At 40.6% G+C, this 16,985-nt stretch overlaps 2 protein-coding genes across 4 annotated transcripts; one reads left to right on the top strand and one right to left on the bottom strand.

Moving 5' to 3' along the window:
- Positions 1 to 1,113: 1,113 nt before the first annotated feature.
- On the bottom strand, positions 1,114 to 1,868 carry rln3b (relaxin 3b). The gene is made up of 2 exons (XM_085162212.1): positions 1,694 to 1,868; positions 1,114 to 1,591 (listed from the first exon to the last, which is right to left on the bottom strand). Exons 1-2 carry the CDS (start codon positions 1,866 to 1,868, stop codon positions 1,311 to 1,313), a joined length of 456 nt encoding a protein of 151 aa, XP_085018338.1. The 3' UTR covers positions 1,114 to 1,310.
- Positions 1,869 to 2,638: 770 nt separating this feature from the next.
- On the top strand, positions 2,639 to 16,513 carry rfx1b (regulatory factor X, 1b (influences HLA class II expression)). 3 transcript variants are annotated; one of them, XM_085162185.1, is made up of 18 exons: positions 2,639 to 2,782; positions 3,899 to 4,268; positions 9,087 to 9,184; positions 9,889 to 9,978; positions 11,085 to 11,158; positions 11,285 to 11,585; positions 11,677 to 11,858; positions 11,951 to 12,070; positions 12,373 to 12,494; positions 12,642 to 12,760; positions 13,205 to 13,308; positions 13,397 to 13,548; positions 13,744 to 13,841; positions 14,082 to 14,231; positions 14,346 to 14,557; positions 14,641 to 14,794; positions 14,886 to 14,931; positions 15,673 to 16,513. In XM_085162185.1, exons 2-18 carry the CDS (start codon positions 3,920 to 3,922, stop codon positions 15,849 to 15,851), a joined length of 2,550 nt encoding a protein of 849 aa, XP_085018311.1. In that variant the 5' UTR covers positions 2,639 to 2,782; positions 3,899 to 3,919; the 3' UTR covers positions 15,852 to 16,513. The 3 variants fall into 3 exon arrangements, with proteins under 3 accessions (XP_085018311.1, XP_085018310.1, XP_085018309.1); XM_085162184.1 differs by lacking the exon at positions 2,639 to 2,782 and adding an exon at positions 3,356 to 3,586 and having other exon boundaries at positions 15,676 to 16,513; XM_085162183.1 differs by lacking the exon at positions 2,639 to 2,782 and adding an exon at positions 3,356 to 3,586.
- The last annotated feature ends 472 nt before the right edge of the window (positions 16,514 to 16,985 follow it).

Genomic DNA, 16,985 nt, shown 5'->3' with positions numbered 1-16,985 from the left:
GTTCGGCTTCCGTATTCGAGCGAGGTGAAAGAGACGTAAACAACTGTAAGTATTACCGTTATTTCCGTCTGTGTTCAGCATTTATGAGCATTTACCACTTAATTAATAATGCATGTATGATTATAAAATTATGATAACATTTTATTCCGTGAACGGAGCAGATTATACAATATACCTACGTCGGTTTGTGCGGTTTCATTTTACTCCACTAGATGGAGCCATATTCAACGCCTCGAGCCTGTTAGCTATGTGTATGAAGTGAGACAGGGCGTTGACAGAAAAACACTGTCACCAGAGATGATGGCCCAGCAACAATCACAATCATGAGCGTCTCCGTGATTTTTGTCACCGGTATGGCACAGAGGAAATATGAGCAAGGTAAATACAGTGTTAAAACTGGCACTGAAAACACTGTGTATACATTCAAGGGCTCCTGAGCCTTCAGACATATGTATTGTTTGAAGAGTGGCACTACACTCAAATTAAGTACTTTGTAAAGTGCTTAGACAAGTATTTAGACAATTTTACTTAAGTAAAAGTTATAATTCCATAAGTAATGGTACTAAAGTTTTCAAAACATGTCTAAAACATATAACGTGTCCACTATTGCATTATTATATGATATGTGTGATATTATTGGATGATAAATATTAATTAATCAATATGTACACTTTCATGCTTCACATATTACCACTTAATTAAATGACTAATTTTAGCTTTATCTATAGTAATACACGGTAGTAAGATGGAACAGTGGTTAGCACTGTTGCCACACAGGTCCTAGGTTCTAAAAATACCCCCCCCCCCCCCCCCCCCCCCCCCCCCTTCCCAAGAGAAAAAAAAACTTCTAGCATCATAAGCCTAATATGCTGCAGGGCTGTCACATTGTAAGCCCTTGCAGAATCAGAGTAAGCAACTACATTTTAAGGAAGTAAAATGACTTCGGTATAATTCAGTTAATCGCAGGCCACTCCATGTACTCGTAGTCATCACCACTTCCTTAATTTTGAAATACTTACCAAAACTGTGAAACAGTCCTTTGGAAAATGGGAAGTGCTCTAACAGCATGAAGTATCTTTAATATAACTTTCTTCTTTTTAACAAAGCAAAACATTTCATAATCAACTAAGCAAAGCTTTATTAAACAACCACATTAACCAGAGCAAACAAATATCAAGAAGACATTCACATTATGGACAGGTAGTTGAACGAAAGTGGACATTTCACTTTCGTTCAAGCCGTTCATTGTGTATGGGAGTAAAGTTCTTCATTTTGAACAGAACAGGGTGTATATTTAGAAAAATTGAAGTTCAGCAGAGAGAGCTGATTTCACTCTTGCTGCAGCCCCACTTGCAGCAAGCATTGGACAGTCCAACCACTACGTCCCGTCCTTTCCTGTCTGCGCTCCGTAGAGCCTCCAGGACCTCTTCTGTTATCGGTGAGCGAGCTGAGCGGCTGAGTCCTGCTGCTACAGATGCCACATCTAATGCTGGATTTTTCCATGGTTCGGACTCTGCAGGATCTTGCTCGCTCATAAATTGAGGGATGGGATTTGCCTTCCATGGATCATAGGTCTCTTCTCCAATAAATGCTGACAAAAAGAATAAAAAGTAAATCTGTCAATATTGCAGTTTAATTCTTTGAAAACAAAGCACATCATAGAAAATCAGCACACAAAATCACCCCGTCTTACCCGAGTCTTCTGCGCTTCTCCTCCAGCGAGAACCACCACAGGTAAAGATGACAGCTCGTATGAACTCTCTTCCACACAGTTTCACCCCATAAAAAGAGGGATGACCGTCATTGGGGCGCACCCTGTCTACCAGAGCCACCAACAAGCCCAGGGTCAAGAGCGCTGCCTTCCACATGATGCTGAACAAATACTGAAGGTATCTCGAAGGTATGTTTAAGTGTCTCTGTGGTTTGTGTTTCTTTTTGGATGTTCTTTCCACCTTTTATAGGGTCTAGCATCAGCGAGGAGGACCTGAACTCACCTCCAGTCTTCGTCATACCTCGAGATAAGGCTGGAGACCTTTACGGGCAACAATGCACTCAGAGGAAAAGAAAAGTTGTGATTAAAATGCTGAACGATACCAGAGGTGATGTCAACAGTGCCACTGGGAATCTCATCACCTGTGACCTTTAAGTGGCCTTTCTGTCCCTCACATCATTTTGATTGGGCTGTCTGACACCAGCACAGTATCACCATTAACTCTGCCTACCATGGGACTAAGATCACTATCTTTGCACCCCAAGGAAGGGTGCTGTTCACTGCTGACACACACACACACACACTACACTAAAGAGACATTTCAGTGGACCCCACAGTGACTAATCAGTTGTGAACGTCCTATAATCATCATCCAATACTAATTATTTATAAGAGAGACACACCGGGGACAGAGATAACCACTGTGAATAAGAATGAATTTACATCCCATCATTTCCAATCTGTGTGACATTTTGGGCAATCAAAAAAAGTAACATTACAAGCGTTCATTTGACGTTAGAATCTAGCGAAAGTAATAGACAGGCGTAACCAGCCAATCAACGGTCGAGTTTAACAACCGATGCTTCGACCACCTCCTTACAGAGCCAATCAACATTTAGCAGAGGGAGGGGTAACGACAAGAGGGTAGCAACAGTTGCCCCGGTGAAGGCTCGGCGCCATAGTCACGGTAGTCCTGGCGACAAGAACTAAGCAACGGGAGTCAACAACAACAACCTAAATCTAAGAGGAAAAAACTTTAACGCCTAAAAAGGACAAAACCGGAACAAACAGGTGAAAAGTAAACTATCTCTGAATTCCCATTTAATTTTAGGTGAACTATGTGTGTGCGTGTGTTTGTGCAGTCGCGAACACTCGAGCAAAATCGCTCGAGCGTTTCGGTGATGAAAGTGGTTGCTAGCTTCTTTCCAAACGTAGACCGTTGTTATGGCGATGTCAGATCTTTGATAAGAGCACAAGATGGCGGGTGTGTTGTGGGGCCCGTCGTACTTTTTTTCTGCTATTTTGTCATAATGTTCAGGTTGTTTGTCACAGTTTCGATTACCGAGAAACTGACGAGGCGAGATTTGTAACGTGGTCGTAGATTTATTCGCTATCGACGTGACTAGCTAGCAGTTGGCTAGCTTGCGTTAACGTCATAACTCAACGTGAGCGAGCTCCTAGCTGGAGAGGGGGGAGCTATCACTTTCTCAACTCACATTTCAAACAAAAGCTGACTAAAGAGATTAAATACTGAAACGCACACCAAACTACACACGCACCAATGGGGTTTTAATGAGTTTTAAACGCACACAAGATGATTGCAGTATGTTTCATAATCATTTAGTGACTTTGAAAAAGTTTCTTGCGCTGACATTGAATCCAGTGGAAGTGACTGTCGTGAGGACGGTGTGCCTCATGCTTGTGTTGTGTGGCATGTTGGTTCACGCAGGAGTGGCTTCTCGCGCAGTAGGATGGCCACTAGTAATTTTTTCTTCAGGTTATGCAATCACGGGACTATCCACAATCCGTAAATTTAATTGCTTTTTTGCTCAGCGGTTTTGATTGTTTTATTTGAGATGGAATGTCATGGCCATGGTCAGTCAGAAACATTTTTAAAATTTGATTAATTGCGTTATCTGTTATGCTGTAAGATCATACTGGTTCTTTCCGTTTTGACAAAACAGGAAAGGCTTTAGACTACTGCTTAGTCTCAGACAAAAGCCCTACTTCCTCATAAGGTTTATGTTACAGGCACACAAGGACAAACACACACACAAGCACTCACTCACACACTCACTCAGAGTGGTCAAAGCATGGTGAGATAATAGGACAAGAAAGTGTATTTCTGTGTATGTCCATAGCACTTTCATTAATGAATGTCATTTTTTTCTGTATCCATAAAACCAGTGCCTCAAAGCATTGGTTGCCATGGCAACTTCTGGATACTCCGAAGACCTTCAGCCTCAGCAGGCCAACACAGTAACCATAGCAACACCTGCTTCCACCACACCCTCATCCGCAAAGACTGCACACTTCCTGTCCGAGATCCCACCAGCCTCTGGAACCGTTTCGTCAGCTAACCAGTCAACTGCTGTTTCTAAAACTGGACAGGATGCACTTTGTTCTCAGGCTCCGCCCACCCAAGCCCAGAGCCAGAAGGCTGTGGTTCTGACTACTCCCACACAGCACTACGTGAACCCTAATCTTCAGCCTTCTCCAGTCCAGGAGAGTAATGGTCAAAGCAGCTCACCTCAGTACATCATAGTAACAATTCCAGGTGAGAGACTACCTTAGGAGTGACTGATACACACATACACATACACACACCAGGATTCAACATTACCAATGAACTCGTAGCCCAGGCATGTTGACTGGTCAGCTGCCAATGTTTGGATAACTGGCTGGAATGAAGCTTCACTAATGAGTATTTTTTTCTCACAGTCAGTATCTTTATGTTAAAATGCCAACAAAAGTCTTGTTTAAAATGAAGATAAAATTGTTTAAATGCAAAGGAAAGTAATCTGTTGCTTTACTTCCATCCACCGGCAGTTAGTTTTACACAGTCAAACCACTGTTGAATTAAGAAGTGAAGAAATGAAATGAAAATGAAAACTGTCTGTGTGCAGACACTGTATACTATATAGTTGTGAAATGTATAACTTTCACAGATTTCTTGTAAACTTTGTTGAAGGCTGACAGCAGTGTTCCATCCCTCTCTGGCAATGATTAGCGCAGCATGCAGGGTTGAGTGTTATTAAATTAAACTAGTAGAATTTTCTTTTGCCACGTGTCTGTTGGATAAAGTCTCTAGACAGCTGTGTTACATAGTTTGTGTACCAGAAACTGGATTAATATGCTTATGTGGAAGCAAATGGGTGATAAATTCCTTGCAGCAGCCCCTCCTGTACCTACTGGCATCTCTACTTCAGACTCTGGGTGCAGCTGTTTTTTTGTTTTGTAGAAATGTGTGGAACCAATTCTAGATTGAGCACAAGGCTGTATGATCAGAGGAGAGGTATTTATCCCATAAATCTGTCCCTAATGTTTCAGATGAATACTGGCTTGGATTCAAGCTTTTTGATTTTGACAAGACAATTAGACCCTCGAAACACATTTTATTAACAGAAAAAAACTACTCCCTGAAAAAACACTGAGAATCACTAGATTTTGTATCACACACTTAATGTTTTTTTACAACTACAGTGACTCCTTGCTTGTTTTTAAATGCGCTCTCCCAGATGCTGTTTGTGGGAGAAGACTCATCACTTTGTCACTCTGTGAATGAACTGTGTTGTTGTACTTGAAAGAAAGAGGGAATTTCCTCCACAGAAATGAATAGTTGGGTGAGGCATGTAAAACACAAGGCCTTGTTCACCTTTTTTTTGCATTTCAAATCAATGTTTTAAGCTCATTACATTCGCAAACCTCATGCTCGTGATCTGGTATTTATGCAGTGCTTTCCTAGTCCCACTGTCTCCTCAAAGACTCGTTACACTTTAAGCCAGATTGAGTCATTCACACGCATTCATACACCACTATATTCTATGCACTTTGAGCTCTTTACCTAACACACACTCACAGACTACTAATGGATGCATCTTTGGGATTTTACTATCTTGGCCAAGGACACTTTGATATGTGAAGTTGAGGAGCCAGGGATCAAACCACTAACCTCCCGGGCTAGAACCGCCCAGATATGTGGCAAACTTTGGCTTGCTCGTGGGTATTTGAATAACAGAACTTCTATGAAGGGATGTCAGTGCATGTGTGTTGTACAAACACTAAAAACATAATGCTTGGATATCCAAGCATTATGTTTTTACACAGAAAATGAGATTTCAATCTCAATTAGAATACCTAGAGCATAATATCAGAAGTAATAATAATTATTCTATTAATAATAATAATAATAATAATTTTGCATTGATGTTTCCTGATCACCCATCAGTCTTATTACAGAGGATTTCTGTCATCTCTTGCCATCTCTTTAAGAAAGAAGAAGTCAAACGGATATCTAATACCTTTTTTCCAAGCAGCAGCACTGGTGCCTACTGTAGAACCGATTCCACACATTTCCCCTGTGGGGGAAAAAAATTAAATAAAAAGGTGTTAGTGCCAAAAAGCTAGTACTGGCAAGACATTACATAATTCCTGTTCCCAAAAGTTGAATCCACTGGCTACTGGAGGGACTACCATGAGAACTTTACTGATGATTCACAGATGCAGTCTACAGATTGTGTCGGCAATGGAAGCTTTCGCCAGTGACACTAAGTAACATTCAGTCTTCAAAAATGTCCAAATGTGGGATGGTTCTCAAAAAGGCCCCAAGGTAAACCTATCTCAGCACAGGCAGTCTGTTGGTGGAAAGTCCCAACAAAAAGAAAAAAACCCCCACTGATGTAGAATGAACCTGTGCGGTGTGATGGTGATGCGTTATGATAACAATCTATATGCACTGGATTGTTTGTCTTAATAGTCGGAAACTAGGGACTATGGGTAGCCAATGAATGAAACTTCACTGAACCTCTTTTCTGCTGCTTTTACTGTTATACATAGATCTTCATATGGGGATTTTAAGAATAATTATTTTACATCAACATGCCTTTAAATTTCTGCCTAGCAGTTGTTGAAATTCTTTTGGAGAAAATAAAAAAAAACAAAACCAGAAATTTTTGGGTTGGGATGCCACAAAAGTTGTAAATCATAGTTGCAAATGTACAAAATTAGACATTAGAAATGAAGGTAGCTGACGTAAGATGGATTTATAACACTTTTGAACTTTGAACTTTTCCTAGATAAGAAGTACTATTAGCCATGGCTTATTTTAAAATGTATTCTACTAAATAAATACAAAAGCTTAGTCAAAAAAAACCCCAACTAATCAGTATTTTAAAAAATTATGCTAACTAGAGGAAATGAAAAGAGACCCCAGTGTCAGTGGCTATCTGTATGTTTATTTTAGGGCCTTCTATTTGTAGATCTTTTTTCCTGCCAGTATCAAGTGACGCTGTGCCCTCTCACCCAGAGTGAGAGCCTCACAGGCCTGTTGCCTGGGGCTTGTCTCTGCCTCATAAAGTAGGAATACAAAGTACACAATGTAACAGTATCTAGAACATGGACCACAGTAAAAAGAACAGACTTTGTGCATGTTTGTTTTCTGTATTTCAATTTTTTAATAGCTTGTTGGAAATATAGTTTAAGATTTCTATAACATGAATAATATTATGCAGTTAGGGGCATAAGTATTTAGTGACTGACACATTTTTTGTAATTTAACAAAAAAAAAAAATCGTATTAACTCTTTGAGAATTATAGCCATTTTTTCACACAACCCCACATCTTCAGAGGCTTAAAAGTAATTGGACAAACTAAGATAGTTTTAAAAAATAAGGACTGTTGCTATTTTGAAGCTGGAACCAAGGAATGAATTCTGTGATCATCCACTGTAGTGGTCTTTCAGGTCTTTTGTTGCTGCTGACCTGGCAAAAGCAGCCCTCCTTTCTAAGAAAGCACCAGATTGTTAATTTGATGACTCCTAAAGTTTTTGCTGTCTCTCAGATAGGTTTATTGTGGTTTTTCAGGTTAAGGATGGCTTCCCATGCTTAGATTGACAGGTAGACCTCATGTTGAATGTTCCAGTAAACAGTCGCCTAAGCAGTTTCAGCACAGTTAATGAATTTGTCATGCAATAACAAGGAACTGTCTTCACCTTTCCATTAAATTGCTTCCAAGTTGTCCAATTACTTTTCTTTTTTAGGTGTTGAAAATGATTGACTGTCTATACAGTCATGGCTGTAATTCCTAAACAGGTAATACAGTACCTTTTTTAAAAATCAACTGAAAATCTGCACCTCAGTCATAGCTTGATTGTTTGATTTCATATCCACTGGGGTGGTGTACAGAGGCAAATTTACAAAACTTTTGGCATTGTCCAAATAATGAGTCATAATATACGACTAGATGTTGTTTTGCACTGTAAGGTTTAGATAGTGTTTCTTAAATGTTGCTTCAGTCTGGTCTAGAACATAACATTTACATTTTCATTATTCAATACTTAACAGCTGTAAAATGAGAAAAAATATTTATGGTCCTTGTAACCTTCAGGTTGTATAGGCTTGGATTATTGGTAGGTGATTGAAAAAATAAAAGCAAAGTTCTCTAACAAATAACTGACTTATAAACTGTACTGATTATACCAATTGATGAAAACACTAGAATTCTAAAGTGGTGTGTTTGAGCTTGGGTTACAAACAAGCCCTAAACCAGGTTAAACAACGCAAGCCATCCTTTTTACACAGGATTGACAAATCTTGTATAAATGTATCCACCAAACCACAGACAGACTGGATTTATACTGTTGCACCAAACACAGGTGACTAGTTAGCTGTCAGACTGATGTTGTTGCCTGAATAAAAAACTTTTTCTTGTAAAATGGGAGGTGAAATTGTGATCAGAGCTTTTATTTACAAGCACCTAGGCCAGAGCGTTTAGCTATAATAATGTAAAATTCAACTGAGTGGTACACTGTGCATTAGTCAGCTATGACTTTGCCAAAGTGTAGTTACTGGTAGTCTATTTCCACAGTGTTCAACCTTGGTTGGAATAAGAGCATCACAGCAGGAGTAACAGTACAGGTGGTTAAAGTAAAATGTTTTCTCACCTGAAAAATAAAAACAAGTGAATATTGCCTTCTCCTCCACCCAACCTCCGTTCTCTATTTTCTCCCGCTGTTGTCAACCCACGCGTATCTCTCTTTTTTCCCCTCTCATCTGATCTCCATGTTTACAAGATGGAGGGATTTCTCTCTCCATCTGGGGAGATTAGCTGTCCAAGGCTGTCCCTTCTGCATACAAGATATAAGGATGAAATGAGAATTGGACAGACACACTTCTCCTCCTCCTCACTGTCCATCTTTCCTCAGTAGAGCAAAAAAAAGAAACTTGATTGCGAGATGTTCTGTGGTGGCTGTTATTACGATTTGGAACCAGTCTGTCGTGAGTGCTTCGCTTGAAGCGATGGTGGATGGGTTTTCAGTTAAATTTGCCTGATCGTCAAATGAAACCTTTCTCCTTTACCTTTTGTGTTTCATCCACAGATGACTCTGTGCCCTCCAGTGACAGTTTGTCAGACTCCAGCCCGCCCGCCCCTGGTGTACCTACTCAGGTGGTCCAATCAGTGCAGACCACCCCACAGGTAAGATGCACACATATATTCATTATGACGGGAATCCCCCTGTATGCTGGAGAAAATGTGGACACCAACGAGCACACCACGCTCACATACTGTGGGACTGCCCTTTGATCAGGACTTACTGGAAAGACATTCACGAAACACTACAAGAAATTTTCAACGGTACATTCCCTTTTAGAATGAAAAAATTTTTTTTGGGATGTACGCCACAGGAATGGTCTAAAAAGGATAAATGTTTACGAAGTGCCTCGCTAGTTGCAAGTAAAAAATGTATAACAAAGAAATGGCTATTACAAGATGTACTGACTTTATCATTGTGGTGGGAAATAACACTTGAGATTTATAGGATGAAGGAGTTAACAGCATATGTGAATAACAGAGTAAGTTGGTTTTTGTCATGCTGGGATAAGTGGGTCCAGTACACTAATATACATAAGCCGAATTTAATTCTCAAATTTCAAAATCAATGATCTGGCAACTGGTCACTCCCGATTGTTCAGTGTTTCTCTTTTGTTTGGTTTTTTGCAAATTGTGTTAATCAATACCTGTAACTAACATTGTAAACTGTAAAACTCAGAAACAAAAAATTAAAAAAAAAAAAAGATGCACACATATGAACAAACCCCATGAATTTGCCATGACTATGTCAGCGCAAGCGTAACATTGTATTTGGTTGTATCTGACGCTCTGGCTTTATACATCAACAGAGGTCAGTGTTGCAAGCCGTGTCTCAGGCAGCCAAGAGGAATCAGACAGGCCACGTCAACAATCTACAGTCTGTGCATATAACCCCAGAGGTAAGGAAGATAATTCCTCTCATCACTTCATCAGCATATCAGTCATGCCACACCACGTACACTGATCTGCAACAGCACACCGCTGCCAGTTTTGTTTCATTAGTTGTCATCCTTAATAGCCTGCTATCATAGAATTAAGTTAACAAATTGGGTTTAATTAATGTGTAATCAACATGTTGAGTGCACAGTATGATATTACTGAAGACCGGGAGAACCTCGTGGGCAGTCAAAGAGACAATTACTTTTCAGGACTCGATGAAAGCAAATCAAATATTGAACTTGGTGAACGAATGCTTGCTCTGCTTGTCTTCTTCATAATGCCTGATGAAGATTAAGACATTGCTTTTGTATAAATGTTTTAAGGAATATTTTTGCAACCAATTTGAAATTGCCAGAAAGATAACTTCATGCCAAGTGGATGTGTAGAAAGACAACAGTTTTGCAGCTTTTTACCTAGTAGTCACACCAGCATAGCATGTATTAAGCTTGCATTTCATTGAGTTCAAATGTACTATAACAAGTGCATCTTGTATAGTAACTCCTTAGAATTAAAATATATATATATATATATATATATAGCTTTTCAGTCACAAATGTGAAATCAAAAGGTTTAGCAGTCTTGTTCACACTGTGCCCACTCATATTTTATGTTCCGGTTAAAGAGCCGATTTGTCTTTCCTTCATTACAATATTTACTATCTGCTTTAATAAGTAAAATACGAATAATTATTGAGAGCATAACTGATGCACGCTAAGTTTCACTGCACCCTTCACTTCAATTTGGTCATTTTAATTACATTAGTTATCTTTAGTTATAGAGTGCTTTTCACAGTTGTTCATGCAACACCACCATAAGGAGCAGATTTTAATAAAGTGGGACATTCAGAACATATCTGCATGTTGCTGAGTTATGTCATTAGGTGGAAAATGCAACTGTTAGTCATGTTGAGCACAGTCTGTTAGTGTGACACTTTAAATTGTGAGATGTGGGGTGCCATCTCCTTTCCTTTAGGAGGATGGTCCAATATATTCTATGCTAAAGGAGGACTTCATTCAGTTCTTGCAACCCTTTAATTGTGTTAATCTCCTTTTTGCTAATTTTTCAGGTAGAGCATGTGTACTCTGGCCAGATCCAATATGTGGATGGAGCAGGAGATGCAACTTTCACCACACCCACCATGTAAGTAGTAAAGCATCTGATCTGTCTGTTTGTTCTATGCTCACACGTTCAGTTACACACACTCTGAAACTTTGCTCGTCACAGAGCCATTGATATATTTCAGTGTCTGTGTCTTTTCTTGTCCAGTCGACCGAACAATTACCCCTTCTCCGAGTCGCCCCTGTATTCCCAGACACCTCCTACGTCCGCCTCCGCCTTTTACGAGGCCACGCCCAGCTCTGAGTCAGACATCACTGGATCTGTGACTTCACAGCCAGTTTCTGTGGCAACAGCAGGAGCCAGCAGCACAGCAGCTGCTGCAGGTGGAGGTGGTTACGTTATTCAAGGAGGTTATGTCTTAGGAGCAGGAGGAACTCCAACAGCAGGTGGAGGAGGAGGAGGAGGACAGAGTTACTCCAGCCCCAACTCTCGTGCCCCACCTGCTACTGTGAGTCGAAAAGTTGAAAGCGAAGCACATCTATGATCCGTGACAGCCTACCACCCAAAGGTTCAAATACTGTGACGTCCTTTTTCCCCAGGTGCAGTGGCTCTGTGATAATTACGAGGGGGCTGAGGGGGTGAGTTTACCTCGCTGCACCCTCTACTACCACTACCTGCTTCACTGCCAGGAGCAGAAACTAGAACCTGTTAATGCTGCATCTTTTGGAAAACTCATCAGGTCTGTCTTCATGGGGCTGCGTACACGGAGATTAGGAACCAGGTACAGAAAAACACGCATACAGACACACATACACGAACTGTGCAAGACCAGTCTCTCAAGGGTTTATCATAACTTTTTCCTGTGTGTTTCAGAGGGAACTCTAAGTACCACTACTATGGTCTGAGGATCAAATCCGGGTCACCTCTGCTCAGACTGATGGATGAACAACAGCACATGGCGATGAGGCAGCAGCCTTTCTCACAGAAAAACAGGTAGTCCATGCACTCTAAAATTTGTCCTTGAGCCATTACAGGTACTGAGCTTCTAAATATAGTATGAAATACTAGTAGAGTACATCATTGCTGAAAAATATTCCTCCTGTGGTTTATGATTTCATTCTATGCATAGATGACATTTCGTTGTTATCCACAACTGGTCCTCCTGTCGAGTTTTACATTATTTTGTCAAACACCTTGTGTGAAAAGATCCACTCAAACAAAAATATGTAAAAATACAACAATAAACTGTCCCGATAACTCTGGCTCTGTTTCTATGTGAATGGTGTGACAAATAGGGTAAAGCCAGTTCAGAAGTCACAGGGGATCACCAACGGCACAGTATGCGGGATAGGTCAACAGCAGGGCTCGACACTTTGTGACATTTCGGCCCAGGTGCAACAGTACCAGCAGTTCCTAGGTGAGGAACACCTGCACATTGTTCATCATTGTTTCTTTTTTAGTTTATTGGATAAGCAGTTTAAAAAATGGATGGATATGATTTTATTTCAAATGATACTGAATCAACTCTCCGTGGTTCCTGTTTCCTGTGCATTATCATGTGCAGAGGCATCGAAGCAATTGCCAGACTTTGTGGAAATTGATCTTCAAGATCGAACCCTGCCCGATGGGATCCTTTTAGAGCACCTCAAGGCCTTTCAGACTCTGTACAGAGAACACTGTGAGGTATGCAGCTTAGACAAAAGAAATGACATGGAGACTGAATATAATAGACATGCTTTCCATGTGTGTGTGTACTTATTTCTCTTGCCATTTCATTTTGTCATTGAAAAAAGCAAGGTTCTTGTAGTTGTTGTAAAGCACAGTAACATCAGCTTCCAAAGAAATGCAAACAGAAACACTGAAGTGAAGTTGTGCTCATTTACAAAGTAATTTTGGATGATTCACAAAGTTCAAAATAATCTTTATTTCATATTGGACATTGATGCAGCCCCTAAGTTTATCCAGCCCAGTTTCTTCTAATTTTCTATCTTGTGTAAATTAGCATCGGGTTTCACTCGCTGAGCCTATTACTTGAAATTTTTAACATAAATACAAGCATCCAGCAGCGCAGTGTTATACATACAGGTCCCATGAACACCTCTGTGATGCTAAGTGTGATCCTCGCAGGCTATTCTGGATGTGATGGTCAACCTTCAGTTCACTCTCGTTGAGACCTTGTGGAAATCATTCTGGAGGTTTAGCCAGAGCAATGATGCAGAATCGCTCAACCTGTAAGTATTGCAAACACACTCAAATGTGTGCACCCAAGCATCCCCTGCTGAAACTGAAGCTGATCAGCTGTTTCACATGCCCACCCAGACACAACGAGTCTGAGAAGCGACTGCCCAAATCGTGCCTGGTGGTGCTGTGTAAGTTTGAGCCAGTGCTACGCTGGACGAGAGAGTGCGACAACCTGCTGTACCAGACTCTGGTGGAGATCCTCATCCCTGATGTACTGAGACCCATTCCAAGTAAGTTAATAATGTCATGTATAAACGTTTTAATTTTCTGCGAAACCCACCTGAATACGTTTCAGTGCTGTTTTAGTGATGTATACTGTATGTAAGAATTATACATAGCGGCTCATTTAAAATGGAGAGAAGTGTTCCTGCGTTTTTGTATATCCCTGTAAATTGCGTCTTTCCTCTTTGCATCACCGCCATCAGGTGCCTTAACTCAGGCCATCCGTAACTTTGCCAAAAGTCTGGAAAACTGGTTGACAGGTGCCATGATGAACATCCCAGAGGAGATGGTTCGCATAAAGGTATTTGTATCTTTTTTTACACTGAACTCTGTATCTGTGTTTTAATTTAGAGCTTTTTATTTAATACACGGGTGCATCTCACCTTACCTCACCAAATGTAAGCTGATAAGTGGGATTTGTGATGTATTTTCTGACTTGGTGGTTTTTAGTGCTGCCATATTGTGATGGAAAAATGTGACTTGTCCTCTTTATGGCTCTTTTAGACAATGGTGCTTTATTTCTCCTCGCTTTTACTTTCAGGTGGTGTGCATTGGCTCTTTCTCCCAGACGCTGCGTCGTTACACCAGTCTGAACCACCTGGCTCAGGCTGCCCGGGCCGTCCTCCAGAACTCAGCTCAGATCAACCAGATGCTCTCTGACCTCAATCGGGTTGATTTCAATAACGTACAGGTCTGCCAGTACTGCCGTCTGTGTCTCCTGCGCTTACCTGCTGCTGTACATCAGTGTTTTTTTTTAAAAATAAAACAGCAGATTGCTCATTGTGCTTGCCTGCGTCCCCCTCAGGAACAGGCATCCTGGGTTTGTCAGTGTGAAGACCGTTTGATCCAGAGGCTGGAGCAAGACTTTAAAGCGACTCTGCAGCAGCAGAACTCTCTGGAACAGTGGGCTACCTGGCTAGATAGTGTTGTGTCCCAGGTCCTAAAGCCCTACGAGCACAACCCTATGGCCCTGCCAAAGGCTGCGAAGGTTTTCCTGCTCAACTGGTCTTTCTACAGGTGAGGGGAAATGGGGAAAAATGTGCTCTGTAAAGATGCAGTTTTATGTTAAAGAAACATTTTCTGAATCTTTTCTTCACCAGTTCTATGGTAATCCGGGACTTGACTCTGCGCAGTGCTGCGAGTTTTGGGTCCTTTCATCTGATCCGCTTGCTGTATGATGAGTACATGTACTACTTAATCGAGCACAGAGTGGCTCAGGCTAGAGGAGAAACTCCCATAGCAGTCATGGCAGAAGTATGAATTTTGAATTAAGTTTATAAAATATGTCTATAAATGAGAACCTTCACAAACATTTATAAATCTGCTTTCTTTGCTGTGGACACAGTTTGCCAGTACTGTCAAGAGCCGGACCTCTCAAGATATTGAAAAAGGTAAATGAGTATGGTTTTCCTTAAATACCCTTTTATTAGGATTCCCCATAAGCACCAGCCTCAGCCTTAGCCGTTTTGCTACTTTGTAACCACAGCAGTTGCCCCCTGCTGGCCATTACAAAGAATGCTGAATTAATGCACTTCTGCATTGACTTCACTTTTCAGACACTCGTCCATCTTTTATAAAACTCTTTGCCTTACAGATTTAGAGTTCACACTTTTTTTTCTTTTTTTTTAAATGCAAACAGTAACAAGGTCCCCACTGAGGAGAATTTTTTATTACAATATGATGACATCAGCAGTTTTTAGAGGTCTTATTTGTGTTACCCTGACCTTTGACCTTACATACTAAAATGGTATACTTTAGTATGTAATGTTTAGTATATTGTTGTGAAGTTTGAAGATCATCTATAAGAAACTGTGGGTAATATAAAGGTTTTTTTTGTTTTGTTTTTTCTACTGATTTTTAAATTTGGTGATTTGATCCAATTTTAATCACAATAAAATTAACTTGAGGCACTATCACATAGAGATGGTGGGGAGGAAGAACTCATGTTTAGGGGGAGAAAAGAAAAAGATGGTGAGACAAGGGAAAAACAAACTATGGGAGAGAAGACAAATGAAATATGTATGCATTAGAGATTCAAACAAAAAACAAAACAAAAGTGCACAGTAGCTGCTGCAACAGGCCAACACTCAGCATGGCACCGTGGTATTTACTTATTGTCTTTCTTGTCTCAGAAGAAGAGGAGGATGATGACGATGAAGATAGTGAGGAGGACACCGGAGATTTGGTGCTGCAGTCCAGCTCTCTGAGCGCGGTTGATGATGACAAGGAGGTGATGGAGCCGCCAGTCAAACAGCCCAGGATGAACTTAAGTCTGCACACGCTCAATGAGACTGACAGCACACCACCTTAGCTAATCACCTGTACGGTTAGCACAATGCTTGACACATGCCTTTGCTTTAAGTTTCAAATCATGTCATCTCGTTCTGTCGCACCATGTGAGCTTCTGGTTTGCATGTTTGGTCGTCTGTGGTGAGAAAGTGGGAGGACCTTTTGCCAAATTTTCTCTGCTGTACTGTTTGTGCTGCAGCCTTTATGTTTACCTTCACTTGATCATTTCACACTCCCCCCCTCGTTCCCTGTGCCTTCCCTGCCTTTTCAGTGGCTGCTCCTGCCCAGCTTGAATTATATATACGCATATTCTTGATTCCCTCCTATCCCGCCTTAACCACTGACCTGATTGCTGTGGAGAGATTCATTGTCCTCTAAACTCAAATATCACTTTAATTACCTTTAACACAATGACTATGCAGGGGAGCTGGACTTGAATGAATGGTATTGTCTGAAAAATATATTTGTTTAAGAGTAGCATCTAGAATGATACTGCATCATGAATCTTTGTTGGCACATGGACGTTGAGTGAAAGGTATTTGGCTTTATAAATATGACTCCTTATTCATTTGGCCAACTAACTGATATGCTGTGCCTTTTGAGAGATTTTTAGGCTTAACAAAAAAAGGTTGTGCTCTATATATTCTGTTTCGGTGGTTTAATAAATGAAGGTCCTGTGAAGTAGTCGTGGTGTTGTCATGAACTTTTTGTAGCTGTTAAAAGAAAAAAAAATTTGATCGTCTAGTTTTGTGATGATTCTGCCTGGTTTGTTTTTCTTCATCCATTCGTCATCCATCCTTTCTTTCATCATCAACATCTTTCTTTCACATACAAACATCCAGATGACTCGAGTGAAACCCCCCCCCCCCCCCCACCACCACCACCACCAAGCTTTTCCCACCTGATCAGCTCCACATATTTTGCAATCTTTGTACCAGCTAGATGTACCAGCTATCTCAAAGTTTTTGTAGTGTAAGAGTAGATGATTATTTTCAGAAAGTGTGTATGCTGGACGTTTGTAGATAACTTATATTATGTACCTTTTTGTGAACACCGTAATATATCTAAAATATTCGTATGTTGTTTAACCATTATTGCCTTAATAAGTATGTCGTGGTATGTCCACCAGCCAGAGTCTTGAGCTATATTTTTATTG

The sequence above is a fragment of the Neolamprologus multifasciatus genome, chromosome 6 (assembly GCF_963576455.1).
Source record: "Neolamprologus multifasciatus chromosome 6, fNeoMul1.2, whole genome shotgun sequence".
Lineage (NCBI taxonomy): Eukaryota > Metazoa > Chordata > Actinopteri > Cichliformes > Cichlidae > Neolamprologus > Neolamprologus multifasciatus.
Note: the sequence above shows the minus strand (reverse complement) of the source record. Positions and strands in the feature narration are given on the sequence as shown.

Coding starts and splice junctions, on each gene's coding strand:
- rln3b (XM_085162212.1), bottom strand. CDS start 1,868: ATGTGGAAGGCAGCGCTCTTGACCCTGGGCTTGTTGGTGGCTCTGGTA. Junction 1,592..1,693: donor GAGAAGCGCAGAAGACTCGG/GTAAGACGGGGT, acceptor TCTTTTTGTCAG/CATTTATTGGAGAAGAGACC.
- rfx1b (XM_085162183.1), top strand. Junction 9,979..11,084: donor CTGTGCATATAACCCCAGAG/GTAAGGAAGATA, acceptor CTAATTTTTCAG/GTAGAGCATGTGTACTCTGG. Junction 14,932..15,672: donor CTCTCAAGATATTGAAAAAG/GTAAATGAGTAT, acceptor TTCTTGTCTCAG/AAGAAGAGGAGGATGATGAC.